Consider the following 22,668-nt stretch of genomic DNA (forward strand, 5'->3'; position numbering starts at 1 on the left):
TCCAGCACTATTAGCCACCGCCGCCACCCGATACCGCAGCGCCATGATGCTCTTCCTAGTTCAAGGCCAGATCCCGCCTCTTTTAAGCCTTTTACGCAGCATATGACCAAACGCACTCTTTACGACCACAACCCAGATACCCAAATACCCCCTACCACTTCACTTCTTGAAGGTCTCGGTCTTGAGTGAGATGCAACAACTGGCTGCTTTGTGTGATTCGGTGGTGATTGGTTACGTTTGCCGGCTGGACCTTTTATCCTCTTTTTTAACCTTCAACCAACTTCTTCCACATCCAACAAAACTTGTGTGTGGTGAAGAGAAGTACATCGGATCTTTGACTTTGCATATATGGGGGACGGGAGGCAGGGAAAAGTTTCAAGGCCGGGGTCGGGATCTGTTGGCGTACGGCAAATCTTCTAACACACATATTTTGACGATGCTAATGGATGGAGGAGAGACACCATGCGCGCATGATATGGGAGGAGAAACAAAGAGAGAGATGGATTGGAGGAAACACAACACTTTTCTTCTTTTCTTGAACACACTTCTTTTTAGCCTTCTATACATGCACAAGTTATTGATACCCCTTTTTTTTTTCCTTTTTTGAGCATGACCAGCTTCGCCGCTTTACCAGTGAGATCTTGTGTGCCCTACAACGTGGTATTGAGAGCTTGACTTTTGCCCTCACTTTTGCCCACTTCTCTCGCTCCTTGGTTTTGCCAGCGTGTCGCCGCATTTCATTCCCCATCAGCGATGTCACCTCTCGGCACATCAGAGATTTTCGCTCAACTCATCTCGGAAGACTTTTATGCACAACTGATAAGGTAAGATATTTGTCATTATTCAAGCTTTTCCCACCCGCATAATGATCATCGCACCTAGAACGACCTCTTTTCGAGCTCACCTTGGTGTGCCTTCAAAGTGTTTGCATTCCAGTCTCCAAACCAAAACCAAAGAAGTTCATCGGAATGTTTCGAACAAAGCCCCAAAACGCGATCCACACGTTCGTCTCATCTTGCTTCTTCTTCACACACTTGCCTGCCGCGAAGGCCCTGGCTCGCCTTTTAAAACACAAGTCCAGAACCTGGGCCACGTTCCCCACCCCGCTCGTTGACTCCATCGCCAGTCCCATCTTCCCCCCCTGATGCTGGCCCGAGCTTCCCTCCCCCCGTGTGCAATTTCCGCTTCGGAGGAGATTTGTGGGGAATCCCCGTCACCTGCCGGATACTCCTGATCGGTCCGATCCGAGCGAGATTGTTCGGAGGCAGGGGTGTCACGGCCACGGCCGGGGGAGATGATCTGAGATCCAATATCTGATAAGGATTGCTTTTCTGGGCAACGCGACACCGCAAGATCTTGACTGTTCTAAATCACACCTCAGTGAACAGAAGCCCATCGTGATAAGTGATTACCAGGTAACTGGGTACTCTAACAATTAGCTAAGCCCAGGTGCGCTATGTGCTTCCAAAAGCCCATCACTGAGATTCTTCATTCATCCTCCCAAGAAATCCCTCCCCTGATCAACATGATACCTAAGACACCTCCTGTCAGTGTCAATGATAAGAACTACAAACAAACAACTCAAGAAGTCGACGACACATTTGTGCCATTGCCATCGTTCCTGAAGATCCCCATCGTACTGGCATATGTTGCAATGGTTTCGTTCCAAAACGCGATGTCCTCCCCTTTGTTGGTGAGCATGCTCACGCTCCCAATTGTGTTTAGGTTGTACATCTGCAAACCCGTCGTAGAGTTGACCACTTCTGTACCGTTAGCATCCTGAATCGAAAAGATTCTTGCCTGGCAGTTTTCGCCCGCATGGTTGGTGCTGCAGTTGGTGCAGTAGTTGTTGAAGAAGCTGTAGAGGCCAGCACCAAACACCGTGATGTTCTTGGACCCAATGATGCGCATAGCCCACGCCATGGCGCACGGCGGGTCACCTGGCAGTTGCTCAACCGTGCTGGGGGACGAACCTGGGCAATCGGTCATGAAATCAGGGTCGTGCAGGGTGGTGTTAACCTGTGTGAAAGGGTAAGGGGCCTGTGGGTTGGGTTGGTAATATGGTGTCTCTGTTTGAATCTGACCCATCCACAGATTAGATGCGTTGACCAGCTGATACTGGTAAAGAGTGTGGTGCTCAACTGCATTGCCCAGCATCCAGATATTGGACCCTTCGATCAAGAGCCCTCGGCCGGCAAAGACATCGATCCGAGTCTGGTTCCAGTCCTCAATATCGTGATCAGCAACCCACATCCAGTTATTTTCCATGTACAGATTGCCAGCACTCGGCGTGATGTGCATGCTCATGTACCCAGCAATGCAGGCAGGCTCAACGACGTTGGTGATGTTGGGAGTGATGGGGCATTCTGCTACCTGGAGCTTGGAGCCTCCGAAACCGCCAATGCGAACATGGACATCCCAAAGTCCCGATGGAGGTGTATCGACGGTGATATTCCCGTCCAGTATTGGGGTGTTCAAGTTGTACTCGATGGCAATAGCGCCTGCTGTTGGGCCCTGTGTCGAGACAATGATATCGCTGATTTCGACGTAGCCAAGCTCACCAGGCTTTCCGATCTGAACCACTGGACGAGGATTGGTGATGTCGGAAAACTTTTTGCCGGCGCCCATGATGACGGCGGCAAGACCCTCACCGACAACTCGAGCACCTGCTGGGATATACACGGTGTCAGTCACCCGGTAAAACCCCGCATCCAAAAACCCAACCACTGTCGGCTCGGTCGCAACGTCAAAGAACGAGTTCAAAGCCACTGTGTCATCAGTCACACCGTCTCCAACAGCGTAGTGGTTGCGGGCCGACACGAATGCACCGGCAGGGTAGCCCTCATATTGAGGCTTCGACCTCTCGTAGTACTGATCACCGAGTTTTAGGGCGGAAGGCTGGTCAAAGGCAATATCACGTCCCTCAAACGCAGATGGCCCTTCGGGAGCGTAAAGGTTTCCCTGATCTGAGGTCAACATAATGCGAGATTGATCACAGAATATCTGATAGCTCTTACCTTGGCATAGCCACACTCAAAGAGGGCTCCTGAAGCATTGCCGGCGAGAACTTGGTTTCCGTTCAGATCCTTCATAACCGTGGGAACGTTGGTGTACTTGACATTTTGAATCAGCAGTGACCCAAGACCAGTAGCGCTGCTATTGTGTCTGCCCACAATGATGGCAGTATCGACATTGGTAAACGAGCTGTCCAGCAGTGTGACAGAGCCTACGTCGGGAGAGGACATGTTGAGGCCAATCTCGCAGTCATTGATACTGAGAGACTTGTACGTAAATCCCCAGTTCCAAACTTGCAGGATGGCAGTTTGCGAGCCGTGAAAAGTGAGGTTGCGTACGGTATACTGTTGGCTACCAAACTGGGCTCCGTACTGTCCGCCGTAAAAAACAAGATCAGTCAGCATGCCGCCGCTGCCCTCTTCCATATAAATTCCGGTATGTCCGTCCTCAAAGTTTGGTGATAATCTGAAGACACAGTTGTGAATGACAGTAGCCTGGGCAGACGGCCAATGGACTGCCCAGGTCTGGTGCGGTATGGCTGTGGTATCGAACACCAGGTTGCGGACCTGTTGGAAGAAGACGTTGGTAGAGATGAAATTGAGCTCTACAAGACAAAACAAGGTTAACTTCAAGCTGGGCTGGAGCTGGCGTAGAGAGGCCACACATACTGCCATTGCTCAGATATGGATCGGCATCAAGCAAGGCCTTCCCATCCTGAGTGAAGTTGGAACCGCCCTTTATGACGGGCATATCAGTGGGGTCGCCAATCATCTGAGTGTAGAAGAGGCCGACGATTGGGGTGGAGATTAGGTAGGTTCCGGGCGGAAAGTAAACAATGGCCGGGTTGGTGGTTGCTCCAATGCAACCATAGCCACCGCAGCGATTGCCGTGACTCATGGCGGCATTAATGGCAGCAGTATCGTCGGTAACTAAAGCATTGTTAACCTGAAGTTCCGGATCATGGATGGCATTGAACATCTTCTAGGCTCCTACCTCCATCACCTTTGGCACCAAAGTCACGAACATTTCGAAAAACTTGGTATCCTCTGTCGGGGTTGAAGGAGGCAATTCCCTGGTGAGACAGATCCTCCATCCAGAAGGTAGCACGGACAAGTGAAGCTGCAAGCAGCCAGAGGGGATTTATGCTCTTCATTGTTGATGTGTCGTACGAATGAAGTGGTTAGAGAGACACCACTCTAGGCAACGATGTCTGAGTGGAGCAGCGAAGAAGCAACCGGGGGAAACAACAAGTGCTATGCGGCCGAGAGTCTTGTCGTGTCTTTGTCTGCAGAGATGAGGTGTTGGAACTGGAGGAGCACAAGCCTTTACTTTTCCTGATGCCTGACAGTGCTTGCACCGAGGAAGGAGCACACACTCCTGAGGGGGGGTGGGGGGGCCAGTGTGCTGGTGACATGCCATGCACCTTCCTCTTGGATTATGAATGGGGAGGGAAGCCATGTCATGAGACGTCATCTTTGATACAGAACTTTGGAATTCTGTTTCACACCTCAGTTCCGTATGTATCAGAGGGTAATATCACGAACACAGGACAATCCCTAACAGCAAGTTGAGCTCGGGGCTGTTGGAAAGGAAAGCCGGAAGACTCGAAACCAGCAGACAGCCCGGCAGGCTCGAGGCACTGGAACTCCGGTTTGCCTTGTGATGATCAGCATGCTCAAAAGATTGCGCAAGGAGGCGGGCAACGGGTGAGGTTCAAAGTGGGCACCTGCCACCAGCCGGCTTAGATAAGCTTTGGTCTGAACCTCCGGTTGCACTAACAAGGCCAGCAGGGCATGGTATCCAAATATGTTAGTATTGTCAGCCTGCATTGGAGCCGCTTAACATCAATGCTGGGAGCGCCTCGTCCCACCTGCCACCATCCTTTCTTCCCTGTAATAACCCCCGGAGTGGTCGTCAAGTCCAGGGGCCCGGATATCTCCATTTTTTCTTCTTTTTCTTTTACTTAACATTATTGAGCTACAGTTCGGCTTCCATCTTCCAAGAGCCGCATTTCTTTGTCGCCATCTCCCACTCTCATGGCATGTTTTGCTACGGAGCCCCACTCAAGATTAACGACCACATGGACAACAAAGAACATGGCCAACGTATATCGGACGCAAGAAGTACCCGGTCATTTTGGTCTCCTTGAAGATATACCAAAGGCAAGGCCCTTCAAACCACTCTCCAACACTCGCCGTTTCCATAGCAGTCAACATGCCCGAAGCAAGCAAACGCACCCAACAGTCCGCTGCAACTGGGCCCTCAGGGTTAACCATCCGCGGCTTCTTTGCCAAAAGCTCTGCTGGCAGTTCAAGTAGCCAAACAGCTCCCCAGAGACCATCAGCAAAGCCCAGAAAAGATGAGGACGAAGACCACTTGGCTGACGGTTGTGTGGTTTCGTGACTGTTACAGGACGCCCATGAGAGACTTGGTCCAACAAGCTGATCTTTTTGAGGCCAGACACGTGGATATTGCTGCAGCATATAGGATCCTCTTAGTCGTCGTTGTCTGCCAGTCTCTCGAGTAGCCTCTGGAAATCATACCCATTTTCAAGTCCAGTTATCAACAGCAATAAGCTGTACAATGCTCGCCGAACAAGTCCTTCAAACTTCACTTGTTCTTTTGGCGTCATTCGCAGAGTTAAACCTCGCCGGTAGGAGCCCTGAAGATGCCATCGGCAGGCCTATTGTCCCTGGTCACGATCAACTTAGTCATATCACCGCAGCCCAGCAGAGCCATCCCACTTCATCAGCCGGCGTCGAGGCTACGAATATTATGGTACCGAACGAGAAAAGAGAGTGTCCTGGCTGTGACTGTCCCGCAATATGCGCAGCGTATTCTACTACAACTATTACATCCACCGCCAACCCTCCTTCTGGGGCTGCCCATCGCGAGATCTTGATAACGGCCAACGGAGACAATATCCACAGCGCATCTGTTGGTATACACCGGAAAGGCAGGGCGACAAGAAAAAATTCAGGCAACGATTGCCCCGACTGTGACTTGGACAGCTGCGGGTGTGGGTATGGCGCTAATGGTGCACGCTTTGCCGGAACGCCGGGACAGGCTGCTGGTATTGCATGCCAGAATGGGATGCGTGGCGGCGGTGGCGGCTGGATGGTTGTTTTAGGGACGTTTCCGAGGTCTGAGTCATGTCTTGATGTTAGGTTGGCTAGGAAATTTGCACGAGAATCAGGACTTTTTGCTCTTTTGCTGCAGTGTGCGATAAAGTAAGAAAGGTACACGGGCCTTCGCCGCGGGCTGGCAACGATTAGATATCTATGTGTCGGTGTCTCGTCTCTGGAACCATCGCAGTACGGGAGATATACTTGTGCATATTTCATCATGAAACAACAACACCTCTTGAGAAGATGAAACCTCGACCAGGCTAGCACTGCCATATGTGTCAATCATTTTAGTACGTAGCATTGGTGCTAATGTTGACTGCAAAACGCATCCCAGTTATGCAGAGTTCGCCCGTAACTGGCCAGCTCACTGCAATATACCCGACCAGGTCCCTTCGTACTCGTATGACAGGAAACCGGGGCCAAACACCCTGCTTACCATTACGGTAGCTGTTCTTTCATGAATTTCCTTGTTACACATCATGTTTTAACTCCGGTTAGAATACAACTACTAGGTATTATCATGCTGGCTTTCATATCGCTAGTGTAAAATATTGGCACAATGTCCCTTCCAAAATCCGAGCTCGGACTCTGGCTGCCCAATGGAGGGCTCAAATGCCTGTATCAAGCGTTTTGTATCAGCTCTAGCGTAGGCCTAGAAACATTTGGGTGGAATTTGTGCTAGCCGTGCCACCGTTAAGACAGAACGTTTGAGGATCAGTCCGACTACTGCACTGCACACTCAACGTGACCTGACATATCCCGGGGCACCACCTTCCCCAGATGCCAACATTGAAGCCAAGTCGGTCAGAGATTGGCGACGCCAGCCTGGGTCTTCCTTACACACAGTGTAGAGCCGATCTAGTGTGTCTGACAGGTGTTTAGGGAAGTTTTTGGCTGGATGGGGATTGCCAACTAGGATTTCATATGTCATGGTCAAAAGCCTGGGTTTTGGAGTGTGCGAAAAAGTAGGTATCGTACGGAGTCAAGAAACAATTTATTCGCCAAAAGAAAACAACGCTTGAAAGATATATGCTACATCTACCAATACAAGGCTTATGCTGGTACAAGTGCCCTCTAAACTCCATGTCCGTTCGCTCCGTAACAAAGGAAAACGTAAAAAAGGTTCGTTCAGCAGAGACTCTAATCGTAGCCTGTCGCTTTGTTAGCTGTTATTCTACCAAGGTGGCAGTCTATAAAATACTTACGTCCAAGCTGCTTTCCTCTTTTAGAAACCTCCTTGGCTTGCTGTTGCTTGATCTTGGCCCGCCTGGCCTCCTCCTGAGCTTCGAGCTCCAGTCTGCGGACATGCTCGCGGGCCTCGCGGACACTCTCGCGGGCAGCCATGAGGGCACGATCAGCCTCCCGCTCCGCCATCTCGGCACTCATGACCCTCTCACGGGCAGCGACGATGCTAGGATCCATCTCGTTGGCGGAACCGTTGCCAAAGGACCGACGGAGAAGACCACCACGACTGCCGCTGGAGCTTCGGGTGCCACGCTCAGGAGAGGTCTGGTAGGTCGAGTTGGTGTGCCGAGTGCTGGTGCTGGTAGTACGGGCGGGAGATGGGGAGCGGTGGCGACTGAAGAGGCCATGTTTCTTGGGCTGCTCCTCGTAGACAGGCTGAGGTGCCGGTTGTACCGGCTGCTGGGCGGGCTCTGATCGAGAGAAGAACGGCATGTTGGTATCTGATGATTTGGTTTGGGGGTGTGCGGGTTGTGTTCAGGTTGTGATTGTCACTGAAAAATATTGTTCTCGGGCCGAGAGCAGATCCCCCAGCGACACCAAGCAGCCTTTTTGAACTTTTTTTTGCCCACCTACTGCTGATCATCACAGTTATGTTTTTCAAACCTGCTTTTGGTGTTTGCCCGACCATCACGAACGTGACGTCAGAAGCAGAATGATGGATGGGCTGGATCGACACCCACACGTCCAATGGGGCGTGAGGCATGACGGACGAGGCACGGCAGAGACCCTTTTCCACTGGCCAGAACCGAGTGGGAGGGATGCAGGGTCCAGAAAGCTTGGCCAGATGCCGTGTCCGTCACTCTGGTTGATGTAATTGTGCCACCTGAAACCGCATAGTGATTGGTCGACTGACACCAAGCATTTCATGCAAGAAGGGATGAAAGCTTCTTCCAAAACCGAGATGATGGTGGTATTAAGCTTGAGTAAACTTGGCTTTACTCGCAAGCTTGATCAGGAAGGAAGAGGGGTCGTCTAAGTCTGAACAACTACCGGTACACTAGTGTAAGTGGGCTGTACACGTGTATTCTGAGGTCCATCATATCTAGGTCCTTGAGAGATTGACCCACCGGAGTTGACCGTTGTGGGCAATGGTTGATACGAGGCTATCTCGACTGTTGGTCTTGACTGGCTCTGACCTCGAGCAACAAGAACCGTTCATCAGTGCCAAGGGAGGCCTCTTTTTGCGGAGATACGCCCAGTGAACAACCGGGTGAAGTGACATGGTGTGTGGAGGTGACTGCTGAAGCTGACGTGATGTTGAGAAATGCAGGGAAGTGTCTGGGGAGATGGTGGACAGCTGGGAGCCAAGTGGAAACTGCCTTGTGGGGCGATGACGCAAAGGCCAGGACGGTGGGGCAGATTCTTATCGCCAATCAGATACGTACCGACCCGGCTTGGCATAGACTTGGCGGGTGGACTGTTGCGCGCTGCCAGTCAAGCCTCGCACGCGGTTTTGGGAGAGTGAACATGGTCGTCTCTGTCTTTTTTCTTTCTTCCCCAAATCCCACCACCCTGACCCAACTGCGCCACCCCACCATCCACCATCCACCATCCACCAACCACGGGCACTGAATATGGATACGGATAGAAGATCAAGATCCAGGGACCCTGTGTCTCGTGACGAACCAGTCGATCACTACCGGCCCGAATCCCGCAATCGTTCCCAATCGCGAACCCCCTCCGAGGCCATGGATCGCTACGACACACACGACCGGACCTCCCAAGCCCGCTCTCCGGCCCCGCGCAACGGAAGACCTCGGACTTACAGTCGCAGCCTATCCCGTAGCCATAGCCGTAGCCGTAGCCTCAGTCGAAGCAGAAGCCGCAGTCGTAGTCGAAGCTACTCGCGCGATCGCAGCTGGAGTCGCTCAAGAAGTCGCACTCGCAGTCCCACGCCCCAGGCCAGAAGCACCAAGGCAGGTCGGCCCCCCACGCCTACGAGAACCAAGTTACTAACACACCGTTTTCTGCAGATTGTTGTCGAACGTCTCACCAAGAACGTGAACGAAGACCACCTTCGAGAGATCTTTGGCCAGTACGGCGAGATTGAGGACTTGGACCTGCCTCTCAACCGTCAGCGTATGTTGTCACCTGCCCCCACCGTCTGCTGTGCCACACACACCTTGAGGACTCGTCGACGCTGACATGCACGTGTATATATCTACAGTTGGAACCAACCGTGGCACAGCTTACATTTTGTTCTACAACGAAGCCGACGCCGAGGCTGCCATTGCCCACATGCACGAGGCCACTGTAGATGGCGCCGTCATCAACGTTTCCATCGTGCTACCCCGCCGCAAGCTCTCACCTGCACCCCCTACAGCTCGCCGCGGAGCAAATATTAACCCGCGTATACCGCCCCCTCATCAGTCCAGACCCTTTGGCGGCAACATAGGTGGTGGTCGGGGAGGGGGTCATGGACGTGGATCTGGGCCAGGTCGTCATGGGAACCGTTCTGATACCTACCGTCCCCGTTCTCTCTCAAGGTCGAGATCTCGGTCACCCGTTCAGGCAGGAGGGAATCATAATCGTAGGCAAAGATCCCCTTCGTATTCATCCCGGTCTCGATCTAGGACTCCACCACCAGCCCGCGGTGGAGGACGAGGGAGTCGCCATGTCGGTGGGCGCTACGACGGCGACGACGATAGGGATAATCGCAGAAGCGCTAGCCGCGACAGCTATGATAGTTACGACCGTAGGAGCAGAAGCCCCAGTCGCCATCGGGACCGTGGAGGGAGGTGATGCTCCAACTCATTGCTGTAGAAAATATTTTGGCGATTGGAGTGGGGGGACAGGAACAAAAAGGAATCACATGGGCATTGTGTTTCTAGTCATGTATCTCCTTTACCAAGCTAATCGACTTCAGGTCAAGGTCAAGAACGAGTGAGAGCTGGCATCAATCTTTGTGAAGGGCGATTGGGTACGGCTTCGAAGTAAGTGCTCCCACCAGCAATGTGTCCGGCTTGTTCTGTGGTAAATGTTCATTGAACAAGGTGTCCCCAAACAGCCAATCAGGTCTTTCTACAGATGGTGAAACCCCCAAATGAGGCTGACGGTACAGGAAGTTTTTCGCCCCCAGGCATCTGGCCCATAGTGTGGCCGATAAAAACGACCCCGTGTCTTCTGATTTCCCTGGTAGCGGAAGCGAGGGTCCTACAGCTAACAGCAACACCATTTTTTTAAACGGTTCCCGCACCTGTGTACCTGTTTGACTTCCTATAGACACCACGGCCAGGAATAGGCCCATCGTTATTGCTCCAATCACAACCAGGACGTATGGTTTGCGTTCGACTACCAAGCAACTGAGCCTCTGATTTGATGACTATTTGGCAAAATCCTGAGATGGCAACTCTCCCGCTCTTGATGGACCGTGTTCACCTCGCTTCGCTCTTTGCTGGGTGCTCGGTATCCCAATCTCACCATTCCAGAGCGAAGCCTCAGGCGCTGGCCAACCAGGTGTGTTGCGACGTCTTTGTGGCTCAAGCGTGCAATCACTTCCTACAGCTCCAGTCCATTATTTCTATGGTGCCGCACATGTGCCGGCTCTGTGCTGACTGGGGCAGACTCGCAAAAGTAAACAGATGGCAAAGGAAACGTCAAGCCAACTGTGGCATCATGCTATTTTCAACACTTAAGAACAATGCGGCATTTCTCCAGCACAGGCAACGAGAAAGTCGCACTGCGTCATCCTTCAACAGCACTAACAGGATTGTCCTCAGCAATCATCCACAAGGAAGTCTTTGGATCGAGAAAGCTCGGGGAACGACGACATTTGCGAGGTAGCTTTCTGGTGTCCATCTCGCTATTTCGAAGAGCTGTGTAAGCGTACCATCCATAGGGTATCATCCTTCGCCGTCCTCCTCATTCCACCGAGCTTGGCAGGATGAGCTCGTGTTGTCACGTTTGTCCTCATTGTTCGGTTACTCGACGAGTTCCGGTGCTTGATGGCATCACAGATAGTGTTCGTAAAGACGCCTGCTTTGCAAAAGTTCGCTGGCCGAGTGTTCAAAAGTTCTTTGCGAGTGCCAAGCTGATTTTCTACTGATCGCCAGTCAGCCGTATGTGGAGTTGATGCTGCATTTGGCTATTGTGGGGGAACGCTCCAATAAACCAACTCACGCCGAGTTTGGTGGCATCCCGTCCCATGCAACGCTGGCGTTTTGAACCCAGGAAGCTGGAAACGGGCGGTCACTGGCGGTCTTCATGCCCCTGTACACGAGCATGCATCCTGTAAGGTACCTGGTCATTGCCGGACCGCCGTGCTGCGGATCGTCCAATGTTTTTAGCGGCATCTTCAAGAAACACAGAGCAGGCCGCTCAACGATCGATTGATTCAGATTATCCGGGCGAATTTCAAGACCTCGATGACCAAGTCAGTAGCTGCACACTATGTATTGCTTCAAAGCACGGGACGAGGCGCGTGGTATGCAGTTGCCGCCTATTGCCATCCAGACAGCCTACACTATAATACCGCGGGTGGTCTCCGTCATTGTTTCGACGGCTTGCCGTAGACTTGCTCAGCGAGATGCTGTGCAAAAAACACTGAATGGCATTGTTCGGATAGCTCCGCATTTGATCCGTCTGGCATCTGACTTCCAACAGCCATTGCTAACCTGGTACTTGATATTGGTTCTTCCCCCACATGACTGGTAGGCAGCCACCAAAGCAATTCACAGCCTCTTTTTGGTGCCACAACTACATACAAATCTTGGGCTTTCACTCAAGTAAGGTTCCGGATCTTCTGCTGTCGTCAACGCCAACATGGCTTGGTATGCCATCAAACTCCGTCCCAACCAAGAAAGACACCCCTGCTGCCGGATCCCTCCCCGTCTATGTTAGGCTCTTCGTGTTGTCCAGTGACTCCCACGGCAGGCAACCCTCAGAGTTTTCCCTTGTTCATGAGGCACTCCCTCGCGATATCCACTTGCCTACTTGGTGAGTCTCGTGCTCGTTGGGTCTTGGTTACACCACCTTACATACCCTCCTCTGCTAACTAATCCTTCAATATACACGCCAGCCCTAAGCGCAAGACAGTCTCTTCGTCCGACACAAAGCCGCGGCGGTTCTTGTTACACAAACAAGGTGTCACAAGCGGGCGTGGGTTTTCGCGTCGCCTGTCGTCTATACTATGCTTACGTCTGTGTGCGATTTGGAGCGAGAGCTTGTGGGTGAAGGTGCCAGTATTTTTGTATATAAGGAAGTCATGGGCTCCCTCTGTCCTGAGGATGTTGATGTGTTGAAGCAGCTCTTCGTCACTCTCACCGGTATATCATCATCATCATTACTGGCTCCTGACATCAAAAGCCTCAAATCTCAGCTCAGCTTTATACATACTCCATTTGACATACCTGCACGATCTTGTTGGCCCCGTAACTTGGTCACGACATAACCATCTTAGTTATTCTTGTTACTCTATTTTTCCATCCCGATATCAGACTTCATACCCCCCCACCCCCAAAAGCCGCCAACATGCCTGTCTTCGCATCGGGGGATATCTTTCTCTTGGAACTCCGTGCTGCGAACAGTATCTCGCCCCTGAGAAGGAGTGCTCCTCCCCATGGTCAACTCACCATCAACCCCAGCTTCACGCCCACGCTTCCCCCCTTCTTTCCAGCGACAGACTCTCCGTTCAGGATGGCCGATCCTCGCCCGCCCACACCGTCGGGGAACCCACGGCCTGGGCCCATCACTCCGGCGCCAAACGTACCTACTCCCCCTGCTACTCCGTAGACAGGAGTTGGCAAAAGTCTGCAGGTTACACCAAGAGCGTCTGTTGGCACGGGACTGGACAGCTAACTCAAAGCTAGGATTTTACTTGTTTTGCCGTCCCCCTACTCGGCTATCTACGGTATTCAGTATCATATGATGGATTACAACAGCAATCTTCAACATGTTTCTTGGGTCATTCCGTTTCTCTCGCTGCAGTCAGAAGGCGAGGGGGAATAAAGCAATGCCGTAGGGGGTTTCGGATTCGGAGCTGCGGTCTTATTACGGCATGGGTGGACCATGAGATCTGGACTACTACCTGCTCTATCGGTGAGCGAATGATGTATGAAGAAGGGACGGAAGGCGAAAACGGGTAGAAGGGGGAAGGGGGTGCTGATGGTGGACTCATGATTTTATGACGTCTTTTTTCCCTTTTGCATGTCTTTTTTGTTTCCTTTCCTTTTTCTGGTCTTTTTATTTCCTTTACTATATGATGGTTTGCCCGTTGAGGGAAGAGCGGGCGTGACTGGGTGGCTAATGATGCATGTCAGATTTGACTTGCAGTGGAACTGAACTGATGATGCAGTGCGTCGGAGGTCGAAACCGTTCGGACATACCTACGGACGATGCCTTCTACGATACATGGAGGGATTGGGTTGTTGGTGACGTTTGTGGGATCACTTCACGAGCAGCTTCGTATCCCAACAGCATACGGCATTCCTTTTTTTCACTTTTGGCTTTTTACACTTCTTTTCCTCTCTGTACCAATAACCAAGACTTTCCTTTCCTTTCCTCTTCTTGTCTGAGCGATGCATTTTTAGAATACTAGAAGTTACGATAGTCTAGAATAGGCCTATGCCACGTTTCACAACATCATTTCACTACACGATACATTTTGGGCTAGAATTTCGGCTGTGGGAGTTGGTGGCAAGGAGATGTCTGGAGCTCAGGGGTAAACTGCTCCTCTGTGCCACCTTGTGCACCAGCCAGCCGAAGAGCTTCGGCCACCAAAGTCAACAACCAACAGCGGCATTTCCAAATCAAGCCAATTATGCCACGGAGCTGCCTCGATTCTGCCACATCCCAAGAAGGATCTAGACAACATTTACGGATTCGTGATCCTTTTGCTGCAGGTGAGATCAAGGCACAGGTGCCGGGGGGTCGTCTAGGACAGGGTTGGGTGTTTGCAAAATTTTGTCGTTACCTAGGTCAGCAAGGTGAGAGAAGCAGACCGGGCAGATTAAGGTATGTATAGCATATGGGGGTGGCTTTCTCTTCGCACCGCTCGGTTTGCCGTGCTGAACCCTGCTCGGCTCCGAGAGCTTGGTCGGTGGCGGCGGCAAGGGTTCACGGGCAGAAATTCCGGTTCCTACCCGGACACTGTTATGTAACCCCGACTTAGCGTATGAAAACAGTTTTTCTGCTTTGGAACAATGATCACTTTCGCCGGTTGTGATCACCCTGGTTGGGGGTCTGGTGTTGCCAGGCACTAAAAGCACACAAAATGTGGAGGGCCCCATCGTAGTTGCACAGAAGGATTTAGACTACGACTACTAATTGTACAGGCACCATGTCTATGACGGACTGATTCAGCGAATATTTGGGGGCAATTTTTGACTTATCAAGGGCGACATGTGTAGAGAGCAGCAAAGTAGGACAGAACCCAACCGCCCTCAAACTTGTTTCGTCCAGCAAGAAGACGCGTACTGAGCAACAGTATGCCACGAAAATCAAACGACCTTGGTCCATCTCTTGCTTTTGCCAATGATCAAGGCCCAAAGAGGATCGGAGGGATTCTAACCGCGGTTACACAACTAACGTAAGTAGTTAAGGCGACGCGGGTAGGTGGTGTAGGGGAGTGGAGGTGGAGGCAACGCCCCTGGTAGAACTCACTAGCAACCAACAGTCTCTGATGTGCCGTTCTAGTGCATAGCTAGAGACGTTTGTTCAATCGAGCGTTGTCATCTTGTGACATCAGCAAACGTGTCGGCCGGATGACGCGGTTACGTGACCCGCGCTACCGGAGCTGCGCGGACACCGGGACTCAAGTCCGATGGCGTCGTGGAAGGCGGGTTCAGCCTTACGGGAACAGTTCATCATGTAGCTGGCTGGTTTTTCTGGCGTGAAAAGCTGTCTAGGAGATATGTCCGAGGCTCCGGACGGCGCCAGGTAGAAGGTTCCAAGATCCGAAGTGGGCGGAGACGAGAGCCCTTTTCCTCCTGCTTTGGGAAATGGGTCTCGGATATCAAGTCCGAATCTGACAAATTGACTTTGCAAAGCTTCTTGATCACTTGGAAGCCTGAATGAGTGAAGTCATCTTGGTCCACCATGACATCGTCGCTGTGTTACAAGTCAAAAGGATTTACCGACAGTCTGGTTCGGGAAGGGCCTTGCGCCGAGTTGGGTCGGGTTGATCTGAGATGTGCCGCACCTGCGCTTCGTAGGTGAGCACCCTTGCTTGTAACGGATATGCCAAGAGGTTCGTTGATTGTGTTTCCCAGCGTTTCCCAACATGACTTGGGGTCGAGGAGCCGCGTTCCGGGACGGGTCGATATGTTTCCGGCTGGTCGCACGGCAGGCTGTTGTTGAACGCTGTTGGCCGGAAGCCAGCACAGCCCTATGTAAAAAACATGGGTTTTTGCTTCGTTTCTGTGTCAAGATGAACCAACAATTCTTGTACACGACGCCACATCCAACTTGTCGGCCCTCCGAGTCAAGCGGTGAGCTTGGCAGCCAAAGGTTTCTAGGCAGCTGAATTTTGAAGTAACTGTCGAGGCACGGGACCGGTGCCGGCGTCTAAGAGGAATATCGGGTCGACTTGGAGGAGGGCGGTGCGGGAAACTTTCGGCCAGGTAATCGTTGGCTTGACAGTGCGATGCGTGGGCTCGGCGTGGTGCCTGCCTTTGGCGCTAGAGAGATAAAGGGAACAATATGAGATGAAGGATGAAGGATAATGGCGCAGAGACAAAGAGCTCCCTCCTCATTATATGAGTTCCCACCTCAGTTAAATTAGTGGCTGGCAACATCCTGGATAAGATGTGAGATGGAGCATACATACCTGGCTCAAGACGATCAGAGCTGGACAGGACCCGGGCTCGCAATTACGAGATGATGTGGTAATAATATGCGAAGGTCACATCTTGGAGTCCTGTTTATAAGGTGTGGCGACGGCTCTTCCCGGACCCGAATGAAAGGTTCAGGCCCCTGAAACATCGGAGTGGTGGTTTAAGTGCCACGCTCAAGGTGAACAAAGAATAAGATATAAGTATTTGATTAGTTATGGATTGTGGTCGAAGATAGCGAAGTCCTGTAAATGATTGAGAAGACTGATACATCTGTAGTGCTCAGGGCAATTGCCAGGAAGGGAGAGCCTTGCCTGCCCCGCCATTCACTGCTTTGGCGGGGCCCCACATTTGACAGATGCTCAGCGGTACCCCCTCCCAGCCCATGCTTCAAGATGGCTGATTCAGCAGCCGATAAGAAAATTTCAGAGAGTTTTGGCCAGATAAAGAGCCGATAAGCACAGGTTGCGCCCAAAAAAATGCACGTTGTGGCGGGGTGAGCAAGACATTTTCTCGGGTCTGCAGCGACACACATAATCTTTTTATCTCTACACCGACTTGCGCCTCACTCTTGTCGAGAATAGTTCCCCCTTCGCGCCTGACCGCAGTGCGCATTTCCAGCGCAGGTTTCCCCCGAGACCCCGTCTGGCCCTGCGTCTCCCTCTTTGCGTTCTCTTGCAGGATTTCAGTCAGCAATAGCGATCTGCATACCACCATGACTGTCGTTCCCATCAACGGCGCTGCCCCCCCGGTGGCAGACGTCGCAGCCATCCTCGAGACCATCTTCAACGCCTCTTCGTCCAATCAATCGATCGAAGCCTGCTACGCTCTCTGCGACATCCTGATCAACACAACGGGTTTCCGTGGCCTCCACCACTACAACATCATCTCCGAGATCAAGAAGGCTTCCATCGACAAGAAGAGCGGTTTCCGCCGCGAGGGTGCCCAGAACCTCCTTGGTGCCCTGTTTGAGCGGCTGCCCCCAGCTGCGCCCATTACCGAGGTTGTTTTCCTCATCCAGGATGGTGGCCTTCTCAAGATTGCTCTCGATGCCCTTGCCGACAAGGGCGCCATTGTCCGCGAGGCTGCTCAGTATGGCATCGATGCCTTGTTCGCCAACCTGAGCCCCGAGGCCATGGTCGCTGCCCTCCTGCCCGCCATCGTCGAGTACATCAAGAAGGCCGGTGGAAAGTGGCAGGGTGTTGTCGGCGCCTTCAAGATCATGGAGAAGATGGCCAACAAGGCTCAGATCACCATTGGCAGCACCAAGGAGCAGGCCGCCGAGCAGGATATCATGCGCGAGGCCATGGGCTCCAAGCTTGCCACTCTGATTCCCATCACCGAGAATGGCATGTTGGATATGAAGACCGAGGTCGAGAAGCAGGCTCTCAAGACCATGACGGCCATCACGACCCTTCTCTCCAATGACGATGTCGCATCTCGCATTCCTCTCCTGATCGAGACCATGCATCACCCATCTGTTGAGGCGGTGCACAAGGCCATCCACGCCCTCTCCCAGACAACCTTTGTCGCCATCGTCACCTCTCCCGTTCTCGCCCTTTTGACTCCTTTCCTGGAGCGCTCTCTCAACAACCCCTCGACTCCCCAAGAAGTTCTCCGCCAGACCGTTGTCATTACCGAGAACTTGACCAAGCTCGTCCACGACCCCATCGAGGCCCGTACTTTCCTCCCCAAGCTTCAGCCTGGTGTGAAGAGCGTCGTCAACCGCGCCTCGCTCCCCGAGGTTCGTGAGATCGCCACCCGTGCGTTGGCCGTCATGGACAAGGCTATGGGTAACGACAACTCGGCATCCTTGACAATTATTGAGCGCACTTCGGCTGAGGATGTTGCCAAGGTGTTGGACCAGGAAATCAAGAAGAACGGCGGCCTAAATGGCGACGAAGCCCTCTACAAGCTGGCCGCTCCATTTATTTCCTCAATGGTTTGCGAAGACGTCAACCACCGCCACCTTGATCGCATCCCTAGGAAGATTGCGCCCTACCTCAAGGACCTGTTGCGAAAGCCCGAAGCCAGCGATGCCGTCGCCGAGGCCGTTCACAAGTTCTATGTGGAAGAGGATGCGCGTAAGTACGGTGTTCCAGAAAAGGAAGACGACGGTGAGATTGAGATTGTCAACGCCGACTTCTCTCTGGCTTATGGTGGTATGCTTTTGTTGTCGCATACGAACCTTAGGCTCCTGAAGGGTCATCGTTACGGCTTGTGTGGTCGCAATGGTGCTGGAAAGTCGACTCTGATGAAGAGTATCGCCAATGGAAAGCTCGAGGGCTTCCCGTCTCAAGATGTTTTGCGCACTTGCTACGTCGAACACAACCAGGGTGAGGATGCCGATATCAGCATTCTCGAGTTTGTTTCCAAGGATCCCACCATCGCCAAGGAAGGAAAGGAGCGCATTGTTACCGTCTTGGAGGAGTTCGGTTTCACATCGGGCCCCGAGGGCAGGCAATCGCAAAAGGTTGGGTCTCTCTCTGGTGGTTGGAAGATGAAGCTGGCTCTTGCCCGTGCCATGCTTCAAAGAGCCGATGTTTTGTTACTCGACGAACCTACCAATCACTTGGACGTCGCCAACATCAAGTGGCTTGAGAACTACCTCAAGACACACTCCGACATCACCAGTTTGATCGTGTCTCACGACTCGGGCTTCCTGGACGAGGTCACCACCGATATCTACCACTACGAGCCCAACAAGAAGCTTGGCCACTACAAGGGCAATCTTGCTGCCTTTGTCAAGCGCCGCCCCGAGGCCAAGAGCTACTACACTCTGTCTGCTTCGCTCGTCCAGTTCAAGTTTCCTCCCCCCGGCATTCTGAGTGGTGTCAAGTCCAACACACGCGCCATCATCCGCATGACCAACGTCTCGTACACATACCCCAAGGCGCCCAAGCCATCCCTGTCAGATGCTTCTTGCCAGCTGACTCTGTCGTCGCGTGTTGCCATCATTGGCCCCAACGGTGCTGGCAAGTCTACCCTCATCAAGCTGTTGACCGGTGAAGTTATTCCCACCACTGGAAAGGTGGAGAAGCACCCCAACCTTCGTATCGGTTACATCAAGCAGCACGCCCTCGAGCACGTCGAAATGCATCTCGAGAAGACGCCCAACCAGTATCTTCAATGGCGTTATGCCCATGGTGACGATCGTGAAGTGCACATGAAGCAGACCCGTGCGCTGTCCGACCAGGATCGCGAGCAGATGGACAAGTTTGTCGAGGTTGGTGGCGGTAAGGCTCCTCGCCAGATCGAGGCCCTTGTCGGTCGCCAAAAATACAAGAAGACATTCCAATACGAGATGTAACCAGGCCCAACCCGAATCTTGCTTTGATCTACTCTTGCTAACATGCGACCAACAGCAAATGGCGTGGCTTCCTGCCCAAGCACAACTCTCACTTTTCTCGCGAGACTTTGCTCGAGCTCGGCTTCGACAAGTTGGTGCAGGAGTTTGACGACCACGAGGCTTCGCGTGAAGGTCTCGGTTACCGTGAGCTCCAGCCTTCCGTCATCAGCAAGCACTTTGAGGATCTCGGTCTTGATCCCGAGATTGCGAACCACAATGAGATTGGCTCGCTCTCCGGAGGTCAAAAGGTCAAGGTTGTCATTGCCGGTGCCATGTGGAACAACCCCCATTTGCTCGTGCTTGACGAGCCTACTAACTTCTTGGACCGTGACTCCCTCGGTGGCCTAGCTGTTGCCATTCGCGAGTTCAAGGGCGGCGTGGTGATGATTTCCCACAACGAAGAGTTTGTGGGAGCCCTGGCTTCCGAGACTTGGCACGTTGACAACGGGCGGGTCACGCATCGCAGCAACAATGCCATTGCGCTGGATCGGTTCGAAGACAGTGCCAACACCAGTGCGGTCCCCAGTGCTGTTCCCAGCGGGCTTAACACACCCGCCCTGAGCAGCGCCGCCCCCAGCGCCGTCAACAGCGGTGTCGAGGACAATGCCGGCGAGGCCTTGAAGTTCCGGGCGAGAAAGAAGAAGAAGATGACCAAGAAAGAGCTCAAGGAACGTGAGGCCAGGCGCCGGTTGAGGCACATCGATTGGCTCAACAGTCCCAAGGGCACCCCCAAGCCCCTTGATACGGATGATGAGGCGGACGACTAAAGGCGATGACAAGCATGAAGATGGTTGGCTTTTTTGGATGGCTTTCTATATACTGCGGAAACTCAGCGATCAGCGATATGTAACCTGAGCATGGCATGGCGTCGGTCTGTTTATAACGTAGAGGGTCATAGGGGCAGTGTAGAGCGGTTTCCTTTCTAGATCAAGTTAGCACTTGGGATGGGCTCAAAATTTGGCTTCAAGGGAGGGGGTTACCAGAGAAGATAGAGGCGTTTGGCGCTAGACATAAAGCATAAATTCATGAGGTGTTGATGGTGGTATATTATTTCCGACTTGTGATTATTTATTTATATGACACTGAACAAAGTATTTGAGGTGCAGAATCACATTACCCCCATTCCAATCACGCCCACACCCACGGCGCCCAAGATGCCTGCTAGAGCCGTCACTTGGGCACCCATTCCACTGCTAGTCTGGCTGTTCACTCCGTTTCTCCCGGTTGTCGTCGCCGTCCTTTGTGTGTTTGCGTCCACAGTCGGCTCAGGACAGTCAGTGGTGCAGGGCAGCCAGGTGGTAAACGGCGCCGGCACCCTCGTCCCCGTGCGCGTCTCGGCGCCCTTGCTGACCTGGAACACGGGGGTTTGGGATTTGGCTTCCAGGTCGGGCACCTCGGCGAACTCATCCGGATTCAGGACATTGTCGATGATGTGGATGACCCCGTTGGCAAGCAAGATATCCGACTGGAGGAGCTGCGCCGAGTTGAAGAAGATGTTGTTGCCTGCTCTGGAGACGGTGACTTTGCTTGCCCTGCTGTCGGCGCCGAGGAGCGTTGCCAGCGACGAACCGGTCGAGTTGCCGAGGGCAGACAGGTCAGAGGAGGAGAGGACTTTGTCGGGGATGATGTGGTACTTGAGGACGGTGGCGAGGTCCTCCCTGGACAGGGGGTCGAGGGCGGAGGCGATGGACTGGAAGGCGGCGTTGCGGGGGGCGAGGATGGTGATGTCTTTTTGGGACGAGAGGGCGGGCGATAGGCCGGACTTGTAGAGAGCCCCCAAAAAGGAGGTGAGGTCTTTGTAGGCATCTCGGGCAGTGATTTCTAGCCGGGAGGGGGGGACGAGAAGGGTGTCGACTATCTGGATGAAGCCGCCTGTGAAGGGGATGTCTTGATCGGGGGACTCGAAGAAAGTGGAGCGGGTGCCGAGGCCAGAGGTGACGACGGTTGTGTCGTCGTGCTGGCGGGAGAGGAGGATGTTTTGGCCTGCGGTGACGTTTGTGTAGTTGGAGGAGGTGAGGAGGGTGGGGAAGAGGTAGGAAGGTCCGGGTTCGAGAGAGGAGACGTTGACTGAGAGGGGGAGAATATGGTATTGGAGGAGGGAGGTGATAAGGTTGGAGTCTTCCAGGTTTAAGGATTGGGTCTTGTTGAAGGCTTCGTTCGACGGGGCGATAAGCTGTAGCGGATGTCAGCTGAAGTACGACAGAAGGCATGTAAGGGGGTCATACAGTCACGCCGCCTGAGTGAGGGAGCTGCAAAAGAATGTCCGGGCTTTTCTAGACAGTCTATTAGCAGAATGAACGAGCCCTGAGGGTTCCGGAAGCTACCTTACCTTGATCAAACTGTAGTATGTCGAGAGCTCCTCATTGCCTGCGAGGACCTCTCCCAAAGCCTTTGGCTCCGCCCGTTTGGTCTCAGCCATAATTGGCGATGGTAGCATCGCTAGTACACTGAGTAGAGTGGCTGAAGCCCTCCACACCGATCTTGACCTTGTCTGCATGATGAAGAGGAGTGTGTAGACCTGAACCATCCCGAAACAAGTCTATAGGCGCACTTGATGTCTTTTGAGTCTACCCACCCCCAGCCTTTTTGAAGCTTCCGGTGATCTCGCCTCGCCAGCTAGGCCCTTGAGATAAATAGCTGTGATATAGGATATTGTGGCTTCAAAGTTCCTCAGTTTGATGATTGTCAATGTAGTGTGGCGGGGTCCTCCAAAACTTTTGGCAATCGTCTCATCCAGCTCCTATCGTCCTACACAAACACAAACAAGATGTATCCGGGGAGAAGCAACAAGAAATACCTTTTATTTTATTTTATCTTATATCTTTGTATCTTCTCTCCACCTCAATGCTTATAGAGCCCCTTTAAGCGGCCGCCACAACAGCCTCCACGGCTACCTACTGACCGCTTCCTAGGTACCTCACCTTCCGATACCCTTCTCGAAAGGGTGAAAAGAGCAAGGCAAGCTGGACTCGACATATGCAGATAGAAAATGGGATACAAGCCTTGCAAGCCATCGGGTGCGAGCTCTCGTTCCACAGGTGCCACGAGACGAATATGCAGTGTTGTCATTCAGGTTGGCGTTCTTGGCCAAGGCCGCAGGTCAAGCCCAGACGAGATTCTCTGTAGATGCACCACCGTGATTTTGGCAACCCGAAACCTGCTT

The 22,668-nt window shown here is 52.7% G+C and overlaps 6 protein-coding genes across 6 annotated transcripts; 2 read left to right on the plus strand and 4 right to left on the minus strand.

Annotated features, from left to right (window-relative positions):
* Positions 1 to 1,263: 1,263 nt before the first annotated feature.
* On the minus strand, positions 1,264 to 4,403 carry QC763_610850 (uncharacterized protein). Its single transcript, XM_062914909.1, has 4 exons — positions 4,009 to 4,403; positions 3,684 to 3,944; positions 3,018 to 3,619; positions 1,264 to 2,961 (listed from the first exon to the last, which is right to left on the minus strand). The coding sequence occupies exons 1-4, from the start codon at positions 4,166 to 4,168 to the stop codon at positions 1,582 to 1,584; spliced, it is 2,403 nt and encodes an 800-aa protein (XP_062763680.1). The 5' UTR covers positions 4,169 to 4,403; the 3' UTR covers positions 1,264 to 1,581.
* Positions 4,404 to 7,119: 2,716 nt separating this feature from the next.
* QC763_610860 (uncharacterized protein) lies at positions 7,120 to 7,820 on the minus strand (the record flags this gene model as incomplete). Its single annotated transcript, XM_062914910.1, has 2 exons — positions 7,120 to 7,294; positions 7,349 to 7,820. The coding sequence occupies 2 exons, from the start codon at positions 7,818 to 7,820 to the stop codon at positions 7,284 to 7,286; spliced, it is 483 nt and encodes a 160-aa protein (XP_062763681.1). The 3' UTR covers positions 7,120 to 7,283.
* A 481-nt stretch (positions 7,821 to 8,301) lies between these two features.
* On the minus strand, positions 8,302 to 8,621 carry QC763_0101460 (uncharacterized protein; the record flags this gene model as incomplete). Its single annotated transcript, XM_062906402.1, has 2 exons — positions 8,456 to 8,621; positions 8,302 to 8,374 (listed from the first exon to the last, which is right to left on the minus strand). Exons 1-2 carry the CDS (start codon positions 8,608 to 8,610, stop codon positions 8,302 to 8,304), a joined length of 228 nt encoding a protein of 75 aa, XP_062763682.1. The 5' UTR covers positions 8,611 to 8,621.
* A 341-nt stretch (positions 8,622 to 8,962) lies between these two features.
* QC763_610870 (uncharacterized protein) lies at positions 8,963 to 10,130 on the plus strand (the record flags this gene model as incomplete). Its single annotated transcript, XM_062914911.1, has 3 exons — positions 8,963 to 9,304; positions 9,362 to 9,467; positions 9,556 to 10,130. The coding sequence occupies 3 exons, from the start codon at positions 8,963 to 8,965 to the stop codon at positions 10,128 to 10,130; spliced, it is 1,023 nt and encodes a 340-aa protein (XP_062763683.1).
* Positions 10,131 to 16,613: 6,483 nt separating this feature from the next.
* On the plus strand, positions 16,614 to 20,611 carry NEW1 ([NU+] prion formation protein 1). Its single transcript, XM_062914912.1, has 2 exons — positions 16,614 to 19,462; positions 19,522 to 20,611. Exons 1-2 carry the CDS (start codon positions 16,872 to 16,874, stop codon positions 20,270 to 20,272), a joined length of 3,342 nt encoding a protein of 1,113 aa, XP_062763684.1. The 5' UTR covers positions 16,614 to 16,871; the 3' UTR covers positions 20,273 to 20,611.
* On the minus strand, positions 20,533 to 22,032 carry QC763_610890 (uncharacterized protein; the record flags this gene model as incomplete). The annotated part of the gene is made up of 3 exons (XM_062914913.1): positions 20,533 to 21,678; positions 21,731 to 21,778; positions 21,835 to 22,032. The coding sequence occupies 3 exons, from the start codon at positions 22,030 to 22,032 to the stop codon at positions 20,614 to 20,616; spliced, it is 1,311 nt and encodes a 436-aa protein (XP_062763685.1). The 3' UTR covers positions 20,533 to 20,613.
* Positions 22,033 to 22,668: the final 636 nt, after the last annotated feature.

This window comes from Podospora pseudopauciseta, chromosome 6, assembly GCF_035222475.1.
Source record: "Podospora pseudopauciseta strain CBS 411.78 chromosome 6, whole genome shotgun sequence".
Lineage (NCBI taxonomy): Eukaryota > Fungi > Ascomycota > Sordariomycetes > Sordariales > Podosporaceae > Podospora > Podospora pseudopauciseta.

Excerpts from the sequence above, each read along its gene's own strand:
- QC763_610850 (XM_062914909.1), bottom strand. The coding sequence starts at position 4,168 with ATGAAGAGCATAAATCCCCTCTGGCTGCTTGCAGCTTCACTTGTCCGT. Across the intron at positions 3,945-4,008 it reads TGGTGCCAAAGGTGATGGAG|TTACCGACGATACTGCTGCC; the intron begins GTAGGAGCCTAG and ends ACAATGCTTTAG. Across the intron at positions 3,620-3,683 it reads TCCATATCTGAGCAATGGCA|AGCTCAATTTCATCTCTACC; the intron begins GTATGTGTGGCC and ends TTTGTCTTGTAG.
- NEW1 (XM_062914912.1), top strand. The coding sequence starts at position 16,872 with ATGACTGTCGTTCCCATCAACGGCGCTGCCCCCCCGGTGGCAGACGTC. Across the intron at positions 19,463-19,521 it reads AAGACATTCCAATACGAGAT|CAAATGGCGTGGCTTCCTGC; the intron begins GTAACCAGGCCC and ends TGCGACCAACAG.